The sequence below is a fragment of the Haliotis rubra genome, unplaced genomic scaffold (assembly GCF_003918875.1).
Source record: "Haliotis rubra isolate DU_JTF1 unplaced genomic scaffold, ASM391887v1 Scf83, whole genome shotgun sequence".
Taxonomy (NCBI): Eukaryota; Metazoa; Mollusca; class Gastropoda; order Lepetellida; family Haliotidae; genus Haliotis; species Haliotis rubra.
In genome coordinates, this window is record NW_025767557.1 from 1671139 (window position 1) to 1691512 (window position 20374).

At 38.1% G+C, this 20374-nt stretch overlaps 2 protein-coding genes across 3 annotated transcripts in view; one reads left to right on the plus strand and one right to left on the minus strand.

Annotated features, from left to right (window-relative positions):
- Nucleotides 1–20374, minus strand: part of LOC124262247 (cysteine--tRNA ligase, cytoplasmic-like) — a 299881-nt gene that overhangs the window by 89294 nt on the left and 190213 nt on the right. The window contains exon 1 of one of the 2 annotated variants that reach the window (XM_046696730.1): nucleotides 7754–7806. The exons of the other annotated variant lie outside the window; for it this stretch is intronic. The gene's annotated coding sequence lies outside the window, so the exon portion shown is untranslated. Of the gene's footprint in view, nucleotides 1–7753; nucleotides 7807–20374 lie in introns of those variants that run through there. 2 annotated transcript variants of the gene reach the window in all.
- LOC124262248 overlaps nucleotides 7985–20374 on the plus strand; it is a 156559-nt gene continuing 144169 nt past the window's right edge. The window contains 1 exon segment of the mRNA XM_046696731.1: nucleotides 7985–8224. Coding sequence (XP_046552687.1) covers nucleotides 8128–8224 — 97 coding nt within the window. The 5' untranslated portion in view covers nucleotides 7985–8127.

The window sequence follows — 20374 nt, forward strand, 5'->3', positions numbered from 1 at the left end:
AGACTAACGCCTTCTCTCTGAAATGTGCATGTGTATTGTTATACAGGGTAGGCATGTAACGATACAGATTGCAGACTAACGTCTTCTCTCTGAAATGTGCATGTGTATTGTTATACAGGGTAGGCAAGTAGGCAATAACGATACAGATTGCAGACTAACGTCTTCTCTCTGAAATGTGCATGTATTGTTATACAGGGTAGGCACGTGAACGCATACAGATTTGCAGACTAACGCCTTCTCTCTGAAATGTGCATGTGTATTGTTATACAGGGTAGGCATGATTGCAGACTAACGCCTCTGAAATCTCTGTGTATGTGTATTGTTATACAGGGTAGGCATGTAACGATACAGATTGCAGACTAACGCCTTCTCTCTGAAATGAAATTTGCATGTGTATTGTTATACAGGGTAGGCATGTAACGATACAGATTGCAGACTAACGTCTTCTCTCTGAAATGTGCATGTGTATTGTTATACAGGGTAGGCATGTAACGATACAGATTGCAGACTAACGTCTTCTCTCTGAAATGTGCATGTGTATTGTTATACAGGGTAGGCATGTAACGATACAGATTGCAGACTAACGTCTTCTCTCTGAAATGTGCATGTGTATTGTTATACAGGGTAGGCACGTAACGATACAGATTGCAGACTAACGTCTTCTCTCTGAAATGTGCATGTGTATTGTTATACAGGGTAGGCAACGCTAAATGTGCATGCGATACAGATTGCAGACTAACGTCTTTCTCTCTGAAATGTGCATGTGTATTGTTATACAGGGTAGGCATGTAACGATACAGATTGCAGACTAACGTCTTCTCTCTCTGAAATGTGCATGTGTATTGTTATACAGGGTAGGCATGTAATTGTTATACAGGGTAGGCACAGATTGCAGACTAACATCTTCTCTCTGAAATGTGCATGTGTATTGTTATACAGGGTAGGCACGTAACGATACAGATTGCAGACTAACGTCTTCTCTCTGAAATGTGCATGTGTATTGTTATACAGAGTAGGCACGTAACGATACAGATTGCAGACTAACGATCTTCTCTCTGAAATGTGCATGTGTATTGTTATACAGGGTAGGCACGTAACGATACAGATTGCAGACTAACATCTTCTCTCTGAAATGTGCATGTGTATTGTTATACAGGGTAGGCACGTAACGATACAGATTGCAGACTAACGTCTTCTCTCTGAAATGTGCATGTGTATTGTTATACAGGGTAGGCATGTAACGATACAGATTGCAGACTAACGTCTTCTCTCTGAAATGTGCATGTGTATTGTTATACAGGGTAGGCATGTAACGATACAGATTGCAGACTAACGCTCTCTGAAATGCATGTATTGTTATACTGAATGCATGTGATATGTGCATAACGCCTGTCCTGAAATGTGCATGTGTATTGTTATACAGGGTAGGCATGTAACGATACAGATTGCAGACTAACGTTGCTTCTCTCCTGAAATGTGCATGTGTATTGTTATACAGGGTAGCACATAAGCATACAGATTAAGACTAACGCCTCTTCTCTGAAATGTGCATGTGTACAGATTGCAGACTAACGTCTTCTCTCTGAAATGTGCATGTGTATTGTTATACAGGGTAGGCACGTAACGATACAGATTGCAGACTAACGTCTTCTCTCTGAAATGTGCATGTGTATTGTTATACAGGGTAGGCACGTAACGATACAGATTGCAGACTAACGTCTTCTCTCTGAAATGTGCATGTGTATTGTTATACAGGGTAGGCACCTAATGGTACACACTGCACATTTCAATGAAAATATTTTGCAAAAAAAGCTGTCAAAATTATCTTAATAACACATCAGAAATAAGAATACATGGATGATTGCCATCTTCAGACACTGCATTAATCAAGAACTTCCTAATTAGATATTGTTTAAGCTGTGTTACATGTGGAGTACAGGGTCAGAAAAAATATCTCATCCAAACAAACCAGTGGTTGACATGATGAACAACATCCAATGTGGTCAGGGTTGGATATCTAAAGTTATACCACTACGGCCTTATCCCCATTGTTTCAGTGGTCACTATTTGTCGTAATGACCCTGGCATGTGCTCCTCATGAGGGTCAGACGATTCGGATTCTGATGAGATGAAAAGGGGCTCAGTTCACATTGTTGCATCTTCACGTACACCACATCACCTTAGTGACAGACATTGTTACCAAGCAACACCAACATGTATTCAAGGGTGGTGCATGAACTTGCAAAACAACATGCATGCAAGGGAAGCGCATGAACATGCACAACCAACAAGCATGCAAGAAAGGCGTGTGAACCCTAATAATCTCCTAGTATCTCAGTCGGTGGTGTAGCCTAGTGGTTAAAGCGTTTTCTTGTCATGCTGAAGACCTGAGTTCGATTCCCCACATGGGTACAATGTGTGAAGCTGCCCTGTCATGATATTGCTGGAATATTGCTAAAAGCCGCATAAAATCAAACTCACTCACTCGCTCTTAGTCCTAGTATCTCATCTAAATGGTTGCTGTTTAAGGATAGACAAAGAAAATCGCCACCTTTATAACAATGGTTTATAAAGAGTCATGTTAGGATCAGACAATCTGGTGACTGACGTCATGAGCATCAATCCATGAAGTTGGATCCAATGAGATGCAATCAACCAAGCCTCATCACACAATTCATTTAGTCGACGACGACAAGCAGGGTTTGTTGACGACTATACTCTAACATGAGTGAGTGAGTGAGTATGGTTTTACACTGCTTTCAGCAATATTCCAGCAATATCACAGCAGGGGACACCAGAAATGGGCTTCACACATTGTACCCATGTGAGGAATTGAACTCGGGTTCTCGGCGTGACGAGTGAACACTTTAACCACTGGGCTACCCCACCACCCATACTCTAACTAGAATCCCCATGACTCTATTTCTTTGAGTGAGTGAGTATGGTTTTATGCTGCTTTTAGCAATATTCCAGCAATATCAGGGCGGAGGACACCAGAAATGGGCTTCACACATTGTACCCATGTGGGGAATCAAACCCTGGTCTTCGGCGTGACGAGTGAACGCTTTAACCACTAGGCTACCCTACTGCCCCCTATTTCTTTGAAACAACACCAGTCATGCTGTCCATTTTCAGAGTAAAAACATGACAGTTAGTGCTATTATTTATTTACTTTAGCAGATAATGTGGGAAAGGCAGATTTTAACAGTAGGGAGCTAAAGTCTTGTAGACTATGAACCGCCAAATTTCAGATTCTGGGAGTTACAATATTTACCCAGCCTTTGAACATCTGCAGAAAGTATCAGTCCACAATAAATGGGCATGGTCACAGATGCAGCATCCTCGTCAATATAGCATGTGGAACAAGCAGGATTCTCAGACATAAAAAGTACACACTGGATTTGTATTTGTAATTAACTGGTATGAAAATGGTTTGGCCTTTAAATTCAACATAGGTGGTCGGAAATTTAGTCGCTATAATTATTAACTTCTAATCTAGTTCTGTTACTAATGGAAGAAAATTAGACAAATTTCAGCATGGTAAAATAAAAATAAATAAATAAATTTCTGGTTCTTTTTTAAAGAATTAAGATTTCGATACATATCAACAGAGTTTAACAAAGAACAGTGATAAACACTTATGTCAGTCAGGCGCGTTGCAAGCCATTTTTTCGTGTAAGCCCGACAGGTTGCTAAGCTTTTTATTTAGATATTATTGAGGGCTTGCCCAAACTTTTTAGCAACAATCGTGTGTAAACCCGGGCTTTTTTTCATAATGGTAGCTACGCCCCTGTCAGTTTATTTTCATTTTACCTGTAAACAGAGTTGGAAAAGAGATATTCCGAAGTCATCTCTTTTCTCAAAAATAATTTAAGCATTGTTTTAATTCATTTTATCTCATAAACTAACTAAAATGTTTTTAAAAATTGTACCAATTCTTTCTTGTGAAAATAAATATATTAACAAATATTGTACCATCTTAAAACTATTGATAAATGTCAAAATTTAGAATATTTGTTAATCTACCAAGGGGCGTGATGCTATTTCATGTATATCTGCACTCATAAAAATTAATGTCAGACTATAAAAGCGTATGCACAGAGTTGTATCAAACAATTCTATCAGCGAAGGATGGCATGAAATGGGAAATTGATAAAAGTAAAAATATGCTACATGACTTCTTTAGAAAATACATAAGGAAAGTTTATGATATCCTAAAGAAACAATATCTAATTAGGAAGCTTTACATTTCTATTTTGTAATATAGGCAATCTCTGAAGGAATTGGCACAAGTATTTCAGTGAATCATTTATGAATCAAATATACAGTCTGTGTCAAATACTGCTATCTCCCTTTGTGTTTGTTTTTAACAAGCCCATATCTCCATAAAGTAAAAATCTGACGACAAAATATGCTCATAACATTGAGATTAGGGAACGGAAAAATTTCATTTCAACATTAGTAACCTTAACATAACAGGAGCATGGTTTCAATCAGGGTTTTACATGACACATAAATGTGAGTCAAGTACTCACACATACAGAATAGACACAGACAAATAAATATATTGCATTCCGTGGGATGCGCAATTATATTCTCTGTACCAAATTCTTTACCGAAAATATACTGTTCCCGTAATCAAAATAATACTAAAACATACGGTTCTGTACACACATCATTTCTTTAATTTAGCGAACCCTAAAATTCCTGTAAGGACTCTGGAAATGATTTATTGGGAAGTTCTCTGGACCCCTAGTTTTGTAGGTCAAGGGAAATTCCAGTGTACAATTAAAAAATTCTTGTGAAATATCTACAAAAAGTCTTACACAAATTTATCATGTACAGTTTGTGTTCTTAAATAAGTAGAAATAATACTTGTTTGTTTTGCAAAGCATCAAGCGCAATTTCTAATGAGGTTTTATGAGTTTTTCTCGAGGGGAATAACGGCGGTGACAGGTGGATCTCATTTCCATATCACAGTCAGTTTTATTGTAGCAGCCATACTAAACACATTCCAATCATTACAAGCGATTACATTCATGGCAGAAAACCTGCATTTATTCCTGCGAAATGTTGCCCATATAGATACGAACAACTGATATTGTACAATTCTTAGAAACTGCTAGTCATTTGGAGATTGCACATTCTTAGCGTGTCAAAATCATATCCAATAAAACTTAATTCCAGAAAACTGTAAAGCTAATAACATCGGAATTAATAACAGCATCTAATACAAATAAATTATAAAACAGGTTAAATGTTTCCGTTAAAATAAACATATATTCCATCGTAAAAGTCTCATAAAATGTTCAGCCCCCTGTCCATATTACTAAACATACATGCACTACGCCTGAATAATTTCCACCACAAATGCTGCAAAATATTAATAAAATGTATTCAGTTACATATTTAAAAAACAAAATGCTTCATACTTATTGATCTGAATCTGCTAACTTATTTAAAACTCATACCAAACATTCTAGGACAGTTGTGACGAGCTGCCGTTCTCAACAGTTTTCATGCAATTACCATCTTATGAAGGGTGCCATATCTATTTTCCTGGACTTTATCAGCCAGCAACACCTGTCGTACCTAGTGAACTGTTCTAAACTTGTCTACCAACGTAAGAGCAAGCCACATACTTCATGTCTGGTTTTTCCATGTTCATAAACCCGTTTGTGATAGATTTCCCTTGGGATAGTCACAGTCTTTCATCATTTCGTTTTCCAAGGCGGTGTTCTTCTCCATTACACAATTTCCGCTATGTTGTATATTAATCCACAGGAATCTATCTCTAAGCAACTACAGCACTTATACACCTTCCATAATGATAGTAACTGTTCACAGGGTCTGCTTGAATGTTCAGTCTGTGGTAACGGTTACGAAAATTTCAAAAGGAAGTGCTTGGTACTATTGGCGACTATTCAGTTATCTTGTTAAATATTCGTAGTTGAACAACCACTGACCTCAAACACTGCTGATAATTTGCAAAAATTATTCAGTCACCTCAACGCTTGAGAATCAAAATGGCGGAACACATTTTGTGAAGCACATATGAAGGAAAATAATAAAATTGCTGAATACTAAATATTCTTGAATTGTACTCACTAAACAATATCCATAGATACATAAATGGTTACAGGGGTGGAAATAACCCATTGCCTGACGCCCGAGTCCAGTGTTTTTTTCTGTCGGGCAAGCATATTTGTATATCACACTGTACCGGTGTCCAGTTGACTTTCCAATGTTAATTATGTTGTTTATTTAAAAAATCAACAAGAAATCGGCCAGTGTAGTGGAAAAATTATCAGGGCAAGTGATTTTACTTGTGCCACTGTACCGGAGTACACTAGCAATTTTAAAGTTATTTCCACCCCTGGGTTGTCCTTCCACTCCTTCATAACAATATAATGTTTGTGCGTTTAAATGTTCAAAACTTTAAGAGAGCGCTTGTCCAGATACATTGTAAATATATGCAGACACAATAGAACCAGTCTCAATCTTTCGCCAAAACAGATTCCATTGAACGAAAAAGGCAAAACAATGGTGAAAATTATGACTGCTTACGGAATGAGTGAGTCAGTGAGTATGGTTTTACGCCGCTTTTATCAATATTCCAGCAATATTACGGCGGGGGACACCTGAAATGGGCTTCACACATTGTACCCATGTAGGGAATCGAACCCGGGCCTTCAGCGTGACGAGCCAACACTTTGACCATTAGGCTACCCCACCGCCCCTACTCATTTCAAGGAAAACAATAAAATAACCTACTCATTTACGGGATAACAATAAAAGAACATAATCATTTACAGAATAACAATAAAAGAACCAAATCATTTCTGCGTGATGAGCGGACGCTTTAACCACTAGGCTACCCCACCGCCCCGACAGTGATGACACCAGGTGTTTGTGAAAAAGTCAAACACATTTTCCCTGACCAATAGCACCCATCACTCACACAATTTGAAAACAAAGCACGTAGGTAAGGAAGTTCTCTCGACAGGATAAACCAATCATTGAGGCAACAGTGGGTTAATAATATTGGTATTGCCACTATTAAAAGACATATAAGATGACTTCATATAGCAGCTTTCAAGATGAAAGGACAATTAAACTTTCAATCTCAAAAGCCTTTTAAAAATTCAAGAACAAAAGAAGATTTGAAAAAAAACAGTATCATTTGCATATTTGTTTTTTACCATCTCACTTAGCAATATTGATGGAGAGTTGTAAATAATGAAATCTGGACCAAATAATCTAGTGATTGTCATCATGACTGTGACAGACGTTGCATACTTTAAAGGATAGTTGAATTTGTATAGGTTTGATATTTCTAGATGGTTTCTAGCCCTCAGTAAAGTAATATTTTCATTTTCTTATCAAAAAGATAAGTAGAAGTCATTCTTAATCTCTGGTTGCAAAACTAAGTTCTCATAAAATAATTTGTTGCAAACAGAACAGAGATGCATTAATATCACAGTTTCACATTAAGATTGGATTTCAGAAATTAATTTGAAAAACATGAATGGTATCAATAAGAAATATGTTGCTAATCCAGCTAACATAGATATGATACCCTTCCTCCTTTATCAATATGGTATATGCAATTTGAAAGTGCTAGAATATTAAGTTTCCATGAACCTATAACAGATATCATCTTCGGCTTGATGTTACAGTAATTACTTAAAGACAATAACAAGGGGCTTTAACTCACCACCCTTTAAACAATTTAAATAAAATTCTAGTTTACCTGATATTACATCATATCATCTTTCAGCTGCAGACACCCAGATGTCAATACTTTAAAACTTCTTCATTCTGGGCTGGGAGAGAGTGAGAGCAAACAAAGAATGGGAGATAACTCCTGAGGTCTCCAGTGGCATTGACTGTTGGCATGGCAATGTGGCAGCATAAAGAAGCCAGGATGTGATTGGCCGAGGCTGTCTGCTACTATAACATCCCCACCATTCAGTGTGCTATTCTTATCTGACCAGCACATGTGTGGGTACTGCTCCTTGCTAGGTTGTGTGGAGACCGGATCCTTATCGCCCTCACCTATACACCCCTATTCACGGGGACAGTAAGGCTATTCTCACAATAACTGTGCATGACGACGTTCGGATCATGGATACTCTACCACTGCAATCGTTATTCTTTCTCACCTCTCTCTTACAATCATGGACAATAGTGAACAGCAATACAGTTTGGGACCATCTCTCTCGTAAGTACCAATAACATTGTCAATTAACCATTTCCCTCGCATCACTGACCAGAGAGTGTTTAATAAAGACTATCTCGGAAAAGAGATTTGTGAGCGAGGGATGGAGTTCAAGTGTTTTATAGTTGTCATTATTTTTCGTTGTTTTTTTTCAAGCTGCAACCACTGCTATTACCGTCAAGCTATACTGTCACAGATGTCATGATATGTTGACATTCATTTGACAACCAAACCTATACCGCATTTTGGAGAATTTGGCAGAATGAAACAAACCGGGTTTTCTTTCTTCATAAAGATGGCTCCAAGCTATTGTCTTCCATTATTGAATTTCTATAACAATAAAGGCTTTGGAACAAATAAAGTATTAATTATGTCAATATTTGACTGCTTTTACGTTCTTAATACAGGTAGGCTCTTGAAACCAGAAAAACAGATTATATTTATATTTAGTAAAAATGTAACTCAATTTTCATCACAATTACAATAACTTTTGTTATTATGTTCCAAAATTTGGTTGTATGTTCCTTTTTTAAAAATGAAGTGATTATTGCATTATTGCTTTTTTTCTAATAATTGCTGACAAATTTTAAAGAGAGGCAATAGTTCATCACACCTGTAATCAAAGTCTGAATTTGTCCGTTAAGCAATGAATGACTCATGCAGCTGTAACGAACTATCTTCGTCGTCGTCTGAAACTAGCAGCATCGCTGTTGATGACAGGTACGGCCTGACACCAAGACACATTGTATCTACCTCCTGCGTTGAAGACATAGCAGGAAAGATAAATCCTGTATAGGGTTAATAATGTAATCAATAGAACTGTACAGTCTAGGATGAGCTAGCCATGTCTTCCAACACAACCAATCTGTACTCAAAGTGTTCATCCATCTTCTGGCAATATGGGCTCCGGTGAAATTATGTCGCAAATGGCCAGATTAATAAAACCAGCTCTTTTGTTTTATACCACACGATGCAACTGGCTTGCTGTTGTGTCACTATAATGTTATATACTGCCTGCAGCAAATGCTGTAAAACCAGGGTGGGTTCAAGGAGACAAATTTAATCTGTTGATTATTTTGTCGTACCATATCTCCTAGGGCTTTGTGCAATTATAACCAACTGGGGTTTAATCGTGATGGCGCTATTATATATTCTGTGTTATGATTTCACCGAGGTGATTCTGTTGTATAGGACTGTAATATCTTGACATATTCGCAGCTTGTGATGAGGCTGCCTTTAGAAAGGCCTTACCAGCGGATAAACTAACTCCAATCTCTATCGGTTTAGTTTCACCTACTGCTGCACGTTATATCCCCTCCTATGGTTGAAACTCATAATAGCAATGAAAGCTGCGTCCATTGTGTTTTCAGTTCTCAAGGCAATGACATATTTCCGGCAGTAGCATTTCAAGAATCAATGACTTGACTATAGTTCAGATGGGATTTGTGAAATACTCGCTACTCATTGGAAGACTATCATGTTTTGTCTTGAAATGACAGGTATCAGAGAGAGTCTCGTGGGTTTTCATCTTTCAAACATCAAATCATACGATACCTTTCAGCGAACTGACAATTGTCATCTGCATCCAGGGAATGAACAAGAGCAAAACAGGACAACCTTTAATAATTTATCTTGCAGAAGTTTAGAATTTTTACCGATACCCATAATCTCTAGGTTTGAAAAATATCCCTCAGTGAATATCTGTATTAGAAGCATTGTCAGGTGTATTTGATGTCAAATGACAACTGAAGGCCTTGTCACAACGTACTCGCTTCAACTTCTTAACTTACAGTACGCACATATAATTATTCTGACGCTACTGACATGGACTGGGCATGACTCATCTCAGAAACAGAAATGTTTCTTCCCACTTCAAATTGGTGGTAGCCATTTCACTAATTTCATTAAAACCAATCAACATTTTCAGGAAAATCTCTCTGAGAGAACATTCATGAATTAATTTAAATTTTACAATTTGGATTGATCTTACCCACATCCAAAAGCAATATTGAGTATGACGTTCAGGTTTATGTAAAAAATATGGACAATCAAATTTGTTGTTTTCTAATCTGATAAGCTGGCCATATGTACAATTCAAATCCAGATTTTCTGTGAGGTCCTTAACTGCGATATTTCCAACATAGATATCTGATTATCATGGCTTGCTATGATTATTATTTATGTTTTCTGTCGACAGATACTTCAGAGTTGATTTTTCGAACATAGATATCTGATTATCATAGCCTGCTGTGATTATTATTTATGTTTTCTGTCGACAGACTTCAGAGTTGGAAACCGTTGTAATGCACACCATCGTTTTCACGTTTTGTTTTGATCATGTATGAAATCATCCAGAAAAAGCTTGCAGCCAAGAATATGTCAAACGGATGCATATTTGCATATTTGCATTCCGGTAGACGCAAGGATGGGTAGTCGCAATATGTTGATTTTTACGGCAGTCTTCCAAAGCTGATAGAACCATCTAACAACTTCAGCATCTCCCTACGATGATGTACGAAAATTTATGTGGAGAGTGACACGTGGAATTCATGTCAATATTGTTTATGTAGGTATCTACTTGTGGAGTCCACATAAAAAATGTCGAAAAATTACTTCGGCAGAGACGGAAAATGTCTCGCTGCAAAAACATTGGGCATAGATATAGTGCCAGCTCAGACGATTTTCACGATGTGCATGTATAATGTTGCACTTCAAACATTGCCGCCCATCTTTAATATTGTAATTTTGGATAACTGTCATTGTAAAAAAGTCTGTTGTTGATAGTTTAATGTGTTTTACATGTTACCGATGAATATCCATGGGAACGCAACAAAATTGTCTGTGTCCCACACATAACATGGAACACTAACTAAAGGTATTAACATTATAAACAAACATGAACATGAAAATTTAATTAAAATAGTTGTAGGTCACAATTCCCTGAATAAATATGTGTTAAGAGTGTGGAAGATAGAAAAAAGATTCTTAATTGCACTATCCTTTGTATATCGCAAAGAATAATCTGCAGTAGTATGAAAATACAAGCATTATCAACAAATGTGGAATATAAGGATATATTGTACATCGCAAGGAATAATCTCCTATGGTATGAAAATACAAGCATTATCAACAAATGTGGAATATAAGGATATATTGTACATCGCAAGGAATAATCTCCTATGGTATGAAAATACAAGCATTATCAACAAATGTGGAATATAAGGATATATTGTACATCGCAAGGAATAATCTCCTATGGTATGAAAATACAAGCATTATCAACAAATGTGGAATATAAGGATATAATGTACATCGCAAGGAATAATCTACTATGGTATGAAAATACAAGTATTATCAACAAATGTGGATTTAATTTCAATTTTGGCAGCTCACAATTCCCCCAGCAAGTATGTCCTCAATCTGGCGTGCATGTAGAAAAAATAAACACTGCTTGTAATTTCACAGGAAACAGGCCACATTTGCACATCAGACCTTGATCCTGTTCTAAGACGGCACAAGCCAATGTTATATCACATTATCATTTTCCATGGAGACATTGTTACGTATTTGGGCCTTTTCAATCCAACTGGTGACTTGACATTACCGCTACATCATGTCTTTTTATCTCCTATTTAAAAGAGCACCGGCTTCAGATTGAGTGATGACTCCAAAGCTGACAGAATGACATATTTTCTTGACATGTACTCGATATTTTTACCTTGGATTATAAAGCTAAGACCTGATTTCTGTGCTGTAATTAAAAGCACTTTGATCTGAGCTCATGGTAAAGAGAGAGGCTCTGTCGCCTGCTACAAGTTAATTCTGTCAATCGTACTGACAAAAAATACTTCTCTTCAGGGAAACGTTACCTTTCTACGATTGTATCAGTTTTGGGCACTGGCCTTCAGCGCGACAGAAACGTATTACCAGTGAGTGAGGGATGCTGGGATACCTGTGTAAAATAGTAGCAATTCAACCTATTACGGCCAACAACTAATTAATCAAGCTTTACTTTTTAGTCGCTCGGAAACATTATCTCTGCCCTTGATGAAGATTGATAGCACTGAAGTAAATATTGATGTTCAAACAATAATTACTACAAACAACACAACAAATCATTATTCCCTCGAAATATGTTGATCTTGCCATCCGAAGCCGTTAGTCATGAAATAGTAAATATTTCATTAAGTTATCATAAATATTAATGACACTGTCTTAATTGTGGTTATTGAATGTCAGTTGTAAGCAAACGTCATCATGTCCGTGCAAATTATGGCCACCAAATTTTTACCCTTTTCAGGGTATACTGAACAAATAAAGTTAAGGATCATGAATATTTAGGGGATATTTTTATGAATTGAGTGCTATTTTCACAAATAAAACAAAATCCCCAAAATATTCTTGGTCACTAATTCTTTTAGTTCAGCATATTGTTAACTGTTCTAATGCACTGACCCTTCGGGGTTAAGTAATTATCATGAAAGCATGAATCCAGTAGCAATAATTTACATTTGGACATCTTCTATTTCCTGGTGTACCACGCAATCATATACAGATGAGAAAATCTCACATTTCATTTTGATGGTGATTACAGGCTTGGGTTATGTCAGATCAAGAACAACCAATCTATAATATTTGATATTTGCAATAATTCCACAGGCTATCCTAGAGTAGATATTAGTGATAAGTAATCATATGATCGCGGCAACAGACAGGAAACGGAATGTACACGCTCCTTTTGTACATGTTGTATATTGCAGGACCGACCGAAATGTATGTTGATATGATTGGGACTACTAGAAGTTGGTACATAAATGTTTTAATGACCAAATAACATGCCGCCAATGTAATGGTTACTCGCAGACAAATAAAATATTGATGGGGGTTTTGACATCCTATTTGTATATTTTATGGCTGGGGGCAATTTCTGCATCAGAAACATGACATTGTTGCTGATTTGGTGCTCTCACAAAACTAAGATGGGGATTATATTGTTGACTGGCAGAAATAGACATATGCTTATTTCACAAGGACTTAAAAAAGCTTCATTAAAGTAAAGACAAGATATATTCTTATTTACGGTATGATCAGCTTAAAGGAAGGAATACCTCTGAGAGGAAGATGATTCTTAGACAAAAAGAGAGGACATATTGCCGTCAGTAGAACAGGATTAATTTTTAAAGGGTAATGCTGTAACAATATACTCACAAATGATGCTGGTTCAGTTTTCATTGAGGAATTTTATGTGTTTTCTTCACAAGTTTTAGCATATTCATGCATTAGGCTTAAGCAGTACCAGACCCGAAGAAGATCCGGGTTAGAATTGATCTTCAGTAACTCATGCTTGTTGTAAGAGGCGACTAACGGGATCGGCTGGTCATACTCGCTGACATGGTTGACACATGTCATCGGTTCCTAATTGCGCAGTTCGATGCTCATGCTGTTGATCACTGGATTGTCTGGTCCGGACTCGATTACTTACAAACCGCCGCCATATATCTGGAATATTGCTGAGTGCGGCCTAAAACTAAACTCATTCACAGAAGTAGTACCAAGCATTACTATAGGTATGATCCTTGATTTCACACTGACACACTAGCCTTGATATTAGGACACAACAAATATATATTTGTATCTAATGACAAGTAAAATCTGCCAGTATTTTTTCTGTCTTATTTTTTAAAACAGGTTTTTAAGGTATTTGTATCTATTCTGTCAAGAGATGTAAATGAAATGGTATATTTCATGACTGACTGACTGAGTTTGGTTTTACGCCGCTTTCAGCAATATTCCAGCAACATCATGGCGGGGGACACCAGAAACGGGCTTCACACATTGTACCCATGTGGGGATTCGAACCCGGGTCTTCAGGGTGACGAGCCAACGCTTTAACCACTAGGCTACCCCACCGCCCCGTATATTTCATGAAATATGGAAAGAAGTCAGCAAACATTAAGTGACTTCATCTTCTTCACATGGGGATCATGTGTCATAGTGTAGTCTTGTAGTTAGTTTCGAGAAGAAAATTGAATAATTAACGTATTATTGCTTTATCTTGTTTATTTCATGCTATTAATTCCCCATATTTGAACTTGCTGCTTCAGTTGGAAACGACCTGGCAGTTAAGAAAATATCAACGTAAAACAACAATAAGTGTATTCATACTGTGGTAAAACCTCCAGGCACTTATCAGCTGAAAGCGCTGAATGATAATGTATACATCATATATACACAAGCTTGTTAGAAGAACTATGGATGGAACACTAGCAGTGGAAATGTTTTTCAGAACTGGGAGGTCTTCAAATGGGATTTGAAGAAGGCTGATTTTGTTAAGAGTCAAATACCACATGCAGAGACAAATATAGACTTGTACAAGTCGTCTCTAAAGTATTAATTAATAGTTTCAATGAAAATTTCTAAAAACTATAAATAACAGACAGGTGTCCTTAAACAGTCGGTAAGCATCTGTATTTCACAAGGCTGTTCTGTCCGCTTATCTACACTTGCCTCTTAAAGGATAGAATTACCATACATCCATGGGCTTAGCATTCAGTACAGCCTTGAAGCAAGGCTAGGACAGGCAGAACTGGAGCAGTTTAACTGAATGAATTAATGAACTGAAAACAACATTTTTATGATTCAGGCAGCAAATGGTAGCTCATGGAACAAGGGTATGGTCATTTGCACGCCTTATTCACATCTGACATATATTTAACAATGTCACGAGGGCCTGAAAACGCATCATGAGATTTATGCTAATTTGCCATTTTTGTTGTGCTGAAAGAGATTAATAAGACTCTTTTATCAATAGAATTATGTACTTGGATGATTGAAAACAAAATTATTTGCTTCTGCTTAAAGTCCTCTGAATTTATTGATTGAGGTTCAAGAAATTTGAGGTGATTTGACTCACTGCTAAAAAAGCATTTCAAAAATCAATAAATCTACTGTTAATAATTCATGAATGAAATGCTCGGGACTGTAACAAGAAATGGTTTACTCCTTGCGTGCCGTACCACAAGAATACCAAATTAAGTAAACAAGAATGGATTTCAGCAAAATGATTGAAGATTGTAAACATCCCCTATACAATATTTTAAATCAATTCCTTACATTCGAAATGGTGTAAAATTAAGAAATTTTATGATGGATTTAAACCTTGCCGCAGATTGTAATGATTCAACACGCAATTTCACAAAGAAAACGGTCGAGTTTCACTCTTCTCTTGACAGTTCAATGTTAAATTGGTTTGGAAAATGAAAAAATAGGTTTTGTATACATAGGGTTTGGCTAGGCTCTCTAAATTGCTAATATGGCTGGCAGTTGCAAACACTCCTCCCCTCAGCAACATGGTACTTAATCTTGGTGAAATTTCACTATTGCAAAGCAAATCAAAACAATCAAATTTGGCAAATCCTTAGGCAAAACTCATGAAGGCTTAGTTTCGCTCAACAGCGTGATCCTAGAGCTCTCGATACACAGACGAGTACTTGCGAGTCCGATTGCCACGATTCCCCCATTGCTGGGTCTACGATAGTTGATTTTGGCCATCTTCAGTCCGATCACAGTTATTGCAAAGTGTGGACTCTGATTCACCAGTCTGATTTCATTCCCTTGGACTGATATAACATCGTTATTAATAAGATTATGATAGCAATATGAGGGAGACAGGAGGAGACATGTTCGCCTTAGGGTGAAACCTTCCCCTAATATAGTTGGCAGATTTTTTGGCATTTCTTCAAACAATTAACCGATATTGATAGTTCTCAGGAACACAAATCTCCCACGACCCTTCATAACCAAGTGGTCATTCTTCAATCATGTTGGTCATTTGAGACTCTACAACAGGGAAGTGGAATGAAAATGATTAAAATGCATTTAATGTTTTTCAAAACCAACAGGCTGATTGAGACTCATTCTCCTGGGCATGTGGCTAGTACACAGTTTAAAAATAGTTCGAAAAAATGACATAATCGTATACAGTTACAACTAATGTTCTCTCATCATGAAGATAATTAAATATCTCTGCTGGTTCCTGTTCTTGATGATAATCAGTCATTAGGATGATATGCTGACCAAGCAATCACAATAATCCCATGTCTCAGTGGAGACTCCAAGAACATGGATGCAAACCTTGGTGAGAAAAAACTGACATTTCCTGGTTAAGAAAGTCTATTAATTTGAAGACTTTAATATGAAGAAACAAAAACTGACCACAATACACAATATGAGTCTCTAAAAAGTCCCCACCAACTCAAACAGTGAGGGTTCAAGGGTAATTCAAGGCTAAAATAGCTTCAACAACATTTTTAATATTGGAGCAAAACAATCAGAACAATCTCTTTACAAATTCAACGTCCCTTTACTTGGGGGCTCATTCTGTAAAGCCACAAGTAGGCGAGTAGAATTGAATGGGCGAGAGAGAGAGAGCCTCTTTCTGAAAACCCCTATAGGAGCACCATTCCCAACTGGATAGTTATTGCTATGCTTTCCGCGCAATTCCTCGACTTGATCCCTTCTCTATTGCGGAACATGACCGCGATGACTCGTAGGTCGTCTAACCTCCGAAACCATCCTCTAGTGATTGATCTGCCCCATATTTCATCTGCATCGAGGCTATTTCTGTCAATCAAATTCCCGACAAGTCTGCGACTCTAAAATGTAGCAATTTTATTTTTACAGGCTTCACTGAAACAATGCTGTTAGTCGTATTTAGCTTGAGCCCATATGCTGTATGATGACACTGAAGTCTATCCATCCTTGTGCGTTGATGCACATCACGCATATATATGTTGAAGCAGCCATTACTACTTACAACAATGTATCCCAGCTGTGCTCCTAAGTGTCACAAGTATATTTGAAAAGCACATTCATTCCTACTCATAAACTCATACAAAAAATGTAACAAATACTACATGGTCTATATATGACCATGAAATAATCCTGGAAATATTTACGTAACAATATTGGCAATGATCGCATATGCAAACATCTGCATGTGTGGCGAGAAATTAACATCAACATGCTGTTTACAGTCTGCCAATGCTTTCAATAAAGTTTATTTCAAAGCTTTAATGTTATTCAAATGTGGGCATGACATTGGGATCATTGCTGCCGAAGGGGTGGATGTGGGTGGTCTGGGACGCCTCTCAAGAGGGTTTGGGATTAGTGGGGACCAGCGTGGGACAACAGCCCCGGGGTAATGAGGTGTGTACACACAATCCATTATTGCTTAGACCAACAGAGCTAGATTATGTCTTCCAGGTAGCATCTGGTTGGTGAGAGGCAGTTGGATTGAATAGAATATCAATGTACCACGCAGAAGTGTGAGTGAGTGAGTGAAAGGGTGAGTGAGTGAGTGAGTGTTTGGTTCAACACCCCTTTAAAGTGAGCATGGTTAAATGAGTGAGTGAGTGAATGAGTGAGTGTTTGGTTCAACACCCCTTTAAAGTGAGCATGGTTAAATGAGTGAGTGAGTGACTGACTGTTTGGTTCAACACTCATTTAAAGTGAGTACGGGCTTTATGCTGCTTTTCATGAGTAAGTGAGTGAGTGTGGTTTTACGCTGCTTTTTATCAGTGAGTATACTTCTACATTGCTTTTAATGACCGAGTAAGTGACCAAGCAAATAACTGCGAGAGATCATGAGTGGCTAATGTGAATATCATTTAAGCTGCTTTCAGCAATATTTCAGCAATATTCCCGCAAGGGACACAGGAAATTAGCACCATGCATTGTATTCAAGTGGGAATCAAAACCCTAATGAGCAACTCTTTAACCACTGGGCTACCCCGCTGCCTCTAACAAGGGAGGTTCATAACTTCATAACTAAATAACAAAGAGCAATATATTCATCATTTACACCCTCTGTTGTCAATTATTATAGATGAAAATTCTCCATTCTTTGTTATGGCATCAAGTCCGCAACCATGAAGTCAAGTGCGTCTGAGACTGTTTGCTTCTTCCCCCAATATATACTATTTAGACTGTGTATTATCCCCTACCCAAACATTACATCACATGACTGTCCAGTGCTCTGATCTCAGTGTCCTCCCTGGCTCCAGAGTAATGGCATTTGGCTATAAGCTGTGACCTTTGTAAATAATTCATACACAGACAGATAATGAGGGACAGTTGAACACAGATAATGATCCTAATTGCTTCATTGTATTACCGAGGGGGCCGACAGACCCATGCTTGTCGTAAAAGGCGACTAACAGATCACTGACTGACTGAGTTTGGTTTTACGCCGCTTTTAGCAATATTCCAGAAATATCACGGCGGGGGACACCACAAATGGGTTTCACTCTCCATGTGGGGATTCGAACCCGGGTCATCGGCGTGACGAGCCAACGCTTTAACCATTAGACTACCCCACCGCCCCACTAACAGATCAGGTGGTCAGGCTCGCTGACGTGTTTGACTCATGTCATCATATCCCATTTGTGTAGATTGATGCTCATGCTGTTGATCACTGGATTGTCTTGTCCAGTTTCGAATATTTACAGATCACCGCCATATAGCTGGAATATTGCTCAGTGCAGTGTTAATCAACAATGAACAAATGGGTCGACACACTGTGGTACATTTGAGTGGTTCTTTCCGGCCTCCTATTGTTCTAATCAAACTTCTTGTCAAGTTGACCCAGCCTCGGCCAGGAAGATGGATAATATGTAAATGATATGTTAATTAGATCCTCATTCATATTTTCATAAACAATTGTCTCCTCGACTGAAAACCATGTCATAATTCCAAATATGTAAATGGTTGATCCTGTCTTTGGAATTCATAGCAGGAGCAGGCAAAAGAGAATAGAAATTGTTGTCAACAAGGTCTGGCTCCATCTTATCCCCATAAGTCGTGCTGCATATTGGCATGCTGGTGTCTCCGAACCGCGTAGAAGAGCTAACTCTGGTCTATAAACAGAACCTGAATTAATTATTGACAACCTAATGATGGAGTTAGGAATAACCTGCACAAGTGAAATAATTGTCTTTGCACTTGCGGACAAGATGCGGCCATCATCGCTGGCATCAGAATCAAGTGAGCAAAAACAGACTAAATCTTCTAGAAATATTCAACAACTGTAGGCAATGGTGAAGGCCAAATGATGACAAGATTAACCAAGTCCTCTGCTGAATTCATTCTGAAGAAATTACTCCCAGTCCAGGTGGTATCATGTTGAAGGGTTAATATTCCCGTTGTTGGCTGTAACCACTTGGCTTTGTAGGGTTAACTAATGCAAGGATGACAGTAACCTGATTATGTTAGGGTCAGTTTGGGTCTCATGCCTGTCAGCACTGTGGACATAAGTTGATGTTGATGTCCAACGGATTATGTCAGTGCAAGGAGTTGATATCAGTAGCAGTGAGTGAGTGAGTGGGTGGGTGGGTGGGTGAGTGGTTGAGTGGGTGAGTGAGTGAGTGTGTGAACTAGTGAGTGAGTGAGTGAGTGAGTGAGTGAGTGAGTGAGTGAGTGAGTGAGTGAGTGAGTGAGTGAGTGAGTGAGTGAGTGAGTGAGTGAGTGAGTGAGTGAGAGTGAGTGAGTGAGTGAGTGAGTGAGTGAACTAGCGAGTGTGTGAATGTTAGTGAATTAATGAGTGAGAGAGTGTTAGCGAGTGAGCAAGTCTGTTAGTGAGTGTATAAATGAGTGAGCGAGTCTGTTAGTGAGTGAATGAGTGAGTGTTAGTGAGGGAATGAGCGAGTCTGTTAGTGAGGGAATGAGCGAGTCTGCTAGTGAGGGAATGAGCGAGTCTGTTAGTGAGGGAATGAGTGAGTCTGTTAGCGAGGGAATGAATGAGTGAGTGAGCGAGTGTTAGTGAGCGATTGAGCGAGTCTGTTTGTGAGTCTGTGATGAGCTAGTCTGTTAGTGACTGAATGAGCGAGTCTGTTAGTGAGTCTGTAAGTGAGTGAGTCTGTAAGTGAGTGAGTGAGTGAGTGAGTGAGTATGGTTTAGTATTTGAGTCCTGTCATGGCATGTCAGCTAAATGTGTAAGGAAATCCTGAGGTGATGCAGATCTTGGACATTTACCAATCTGGTGAAATCCATCAGCACGGATATGGCACTGACAACCAGACTAATAAATACATCTAATAATCCTACATGAAGCCATTTGAAATCAGTAATACAACATAATCTAAATCTGTAATGAAT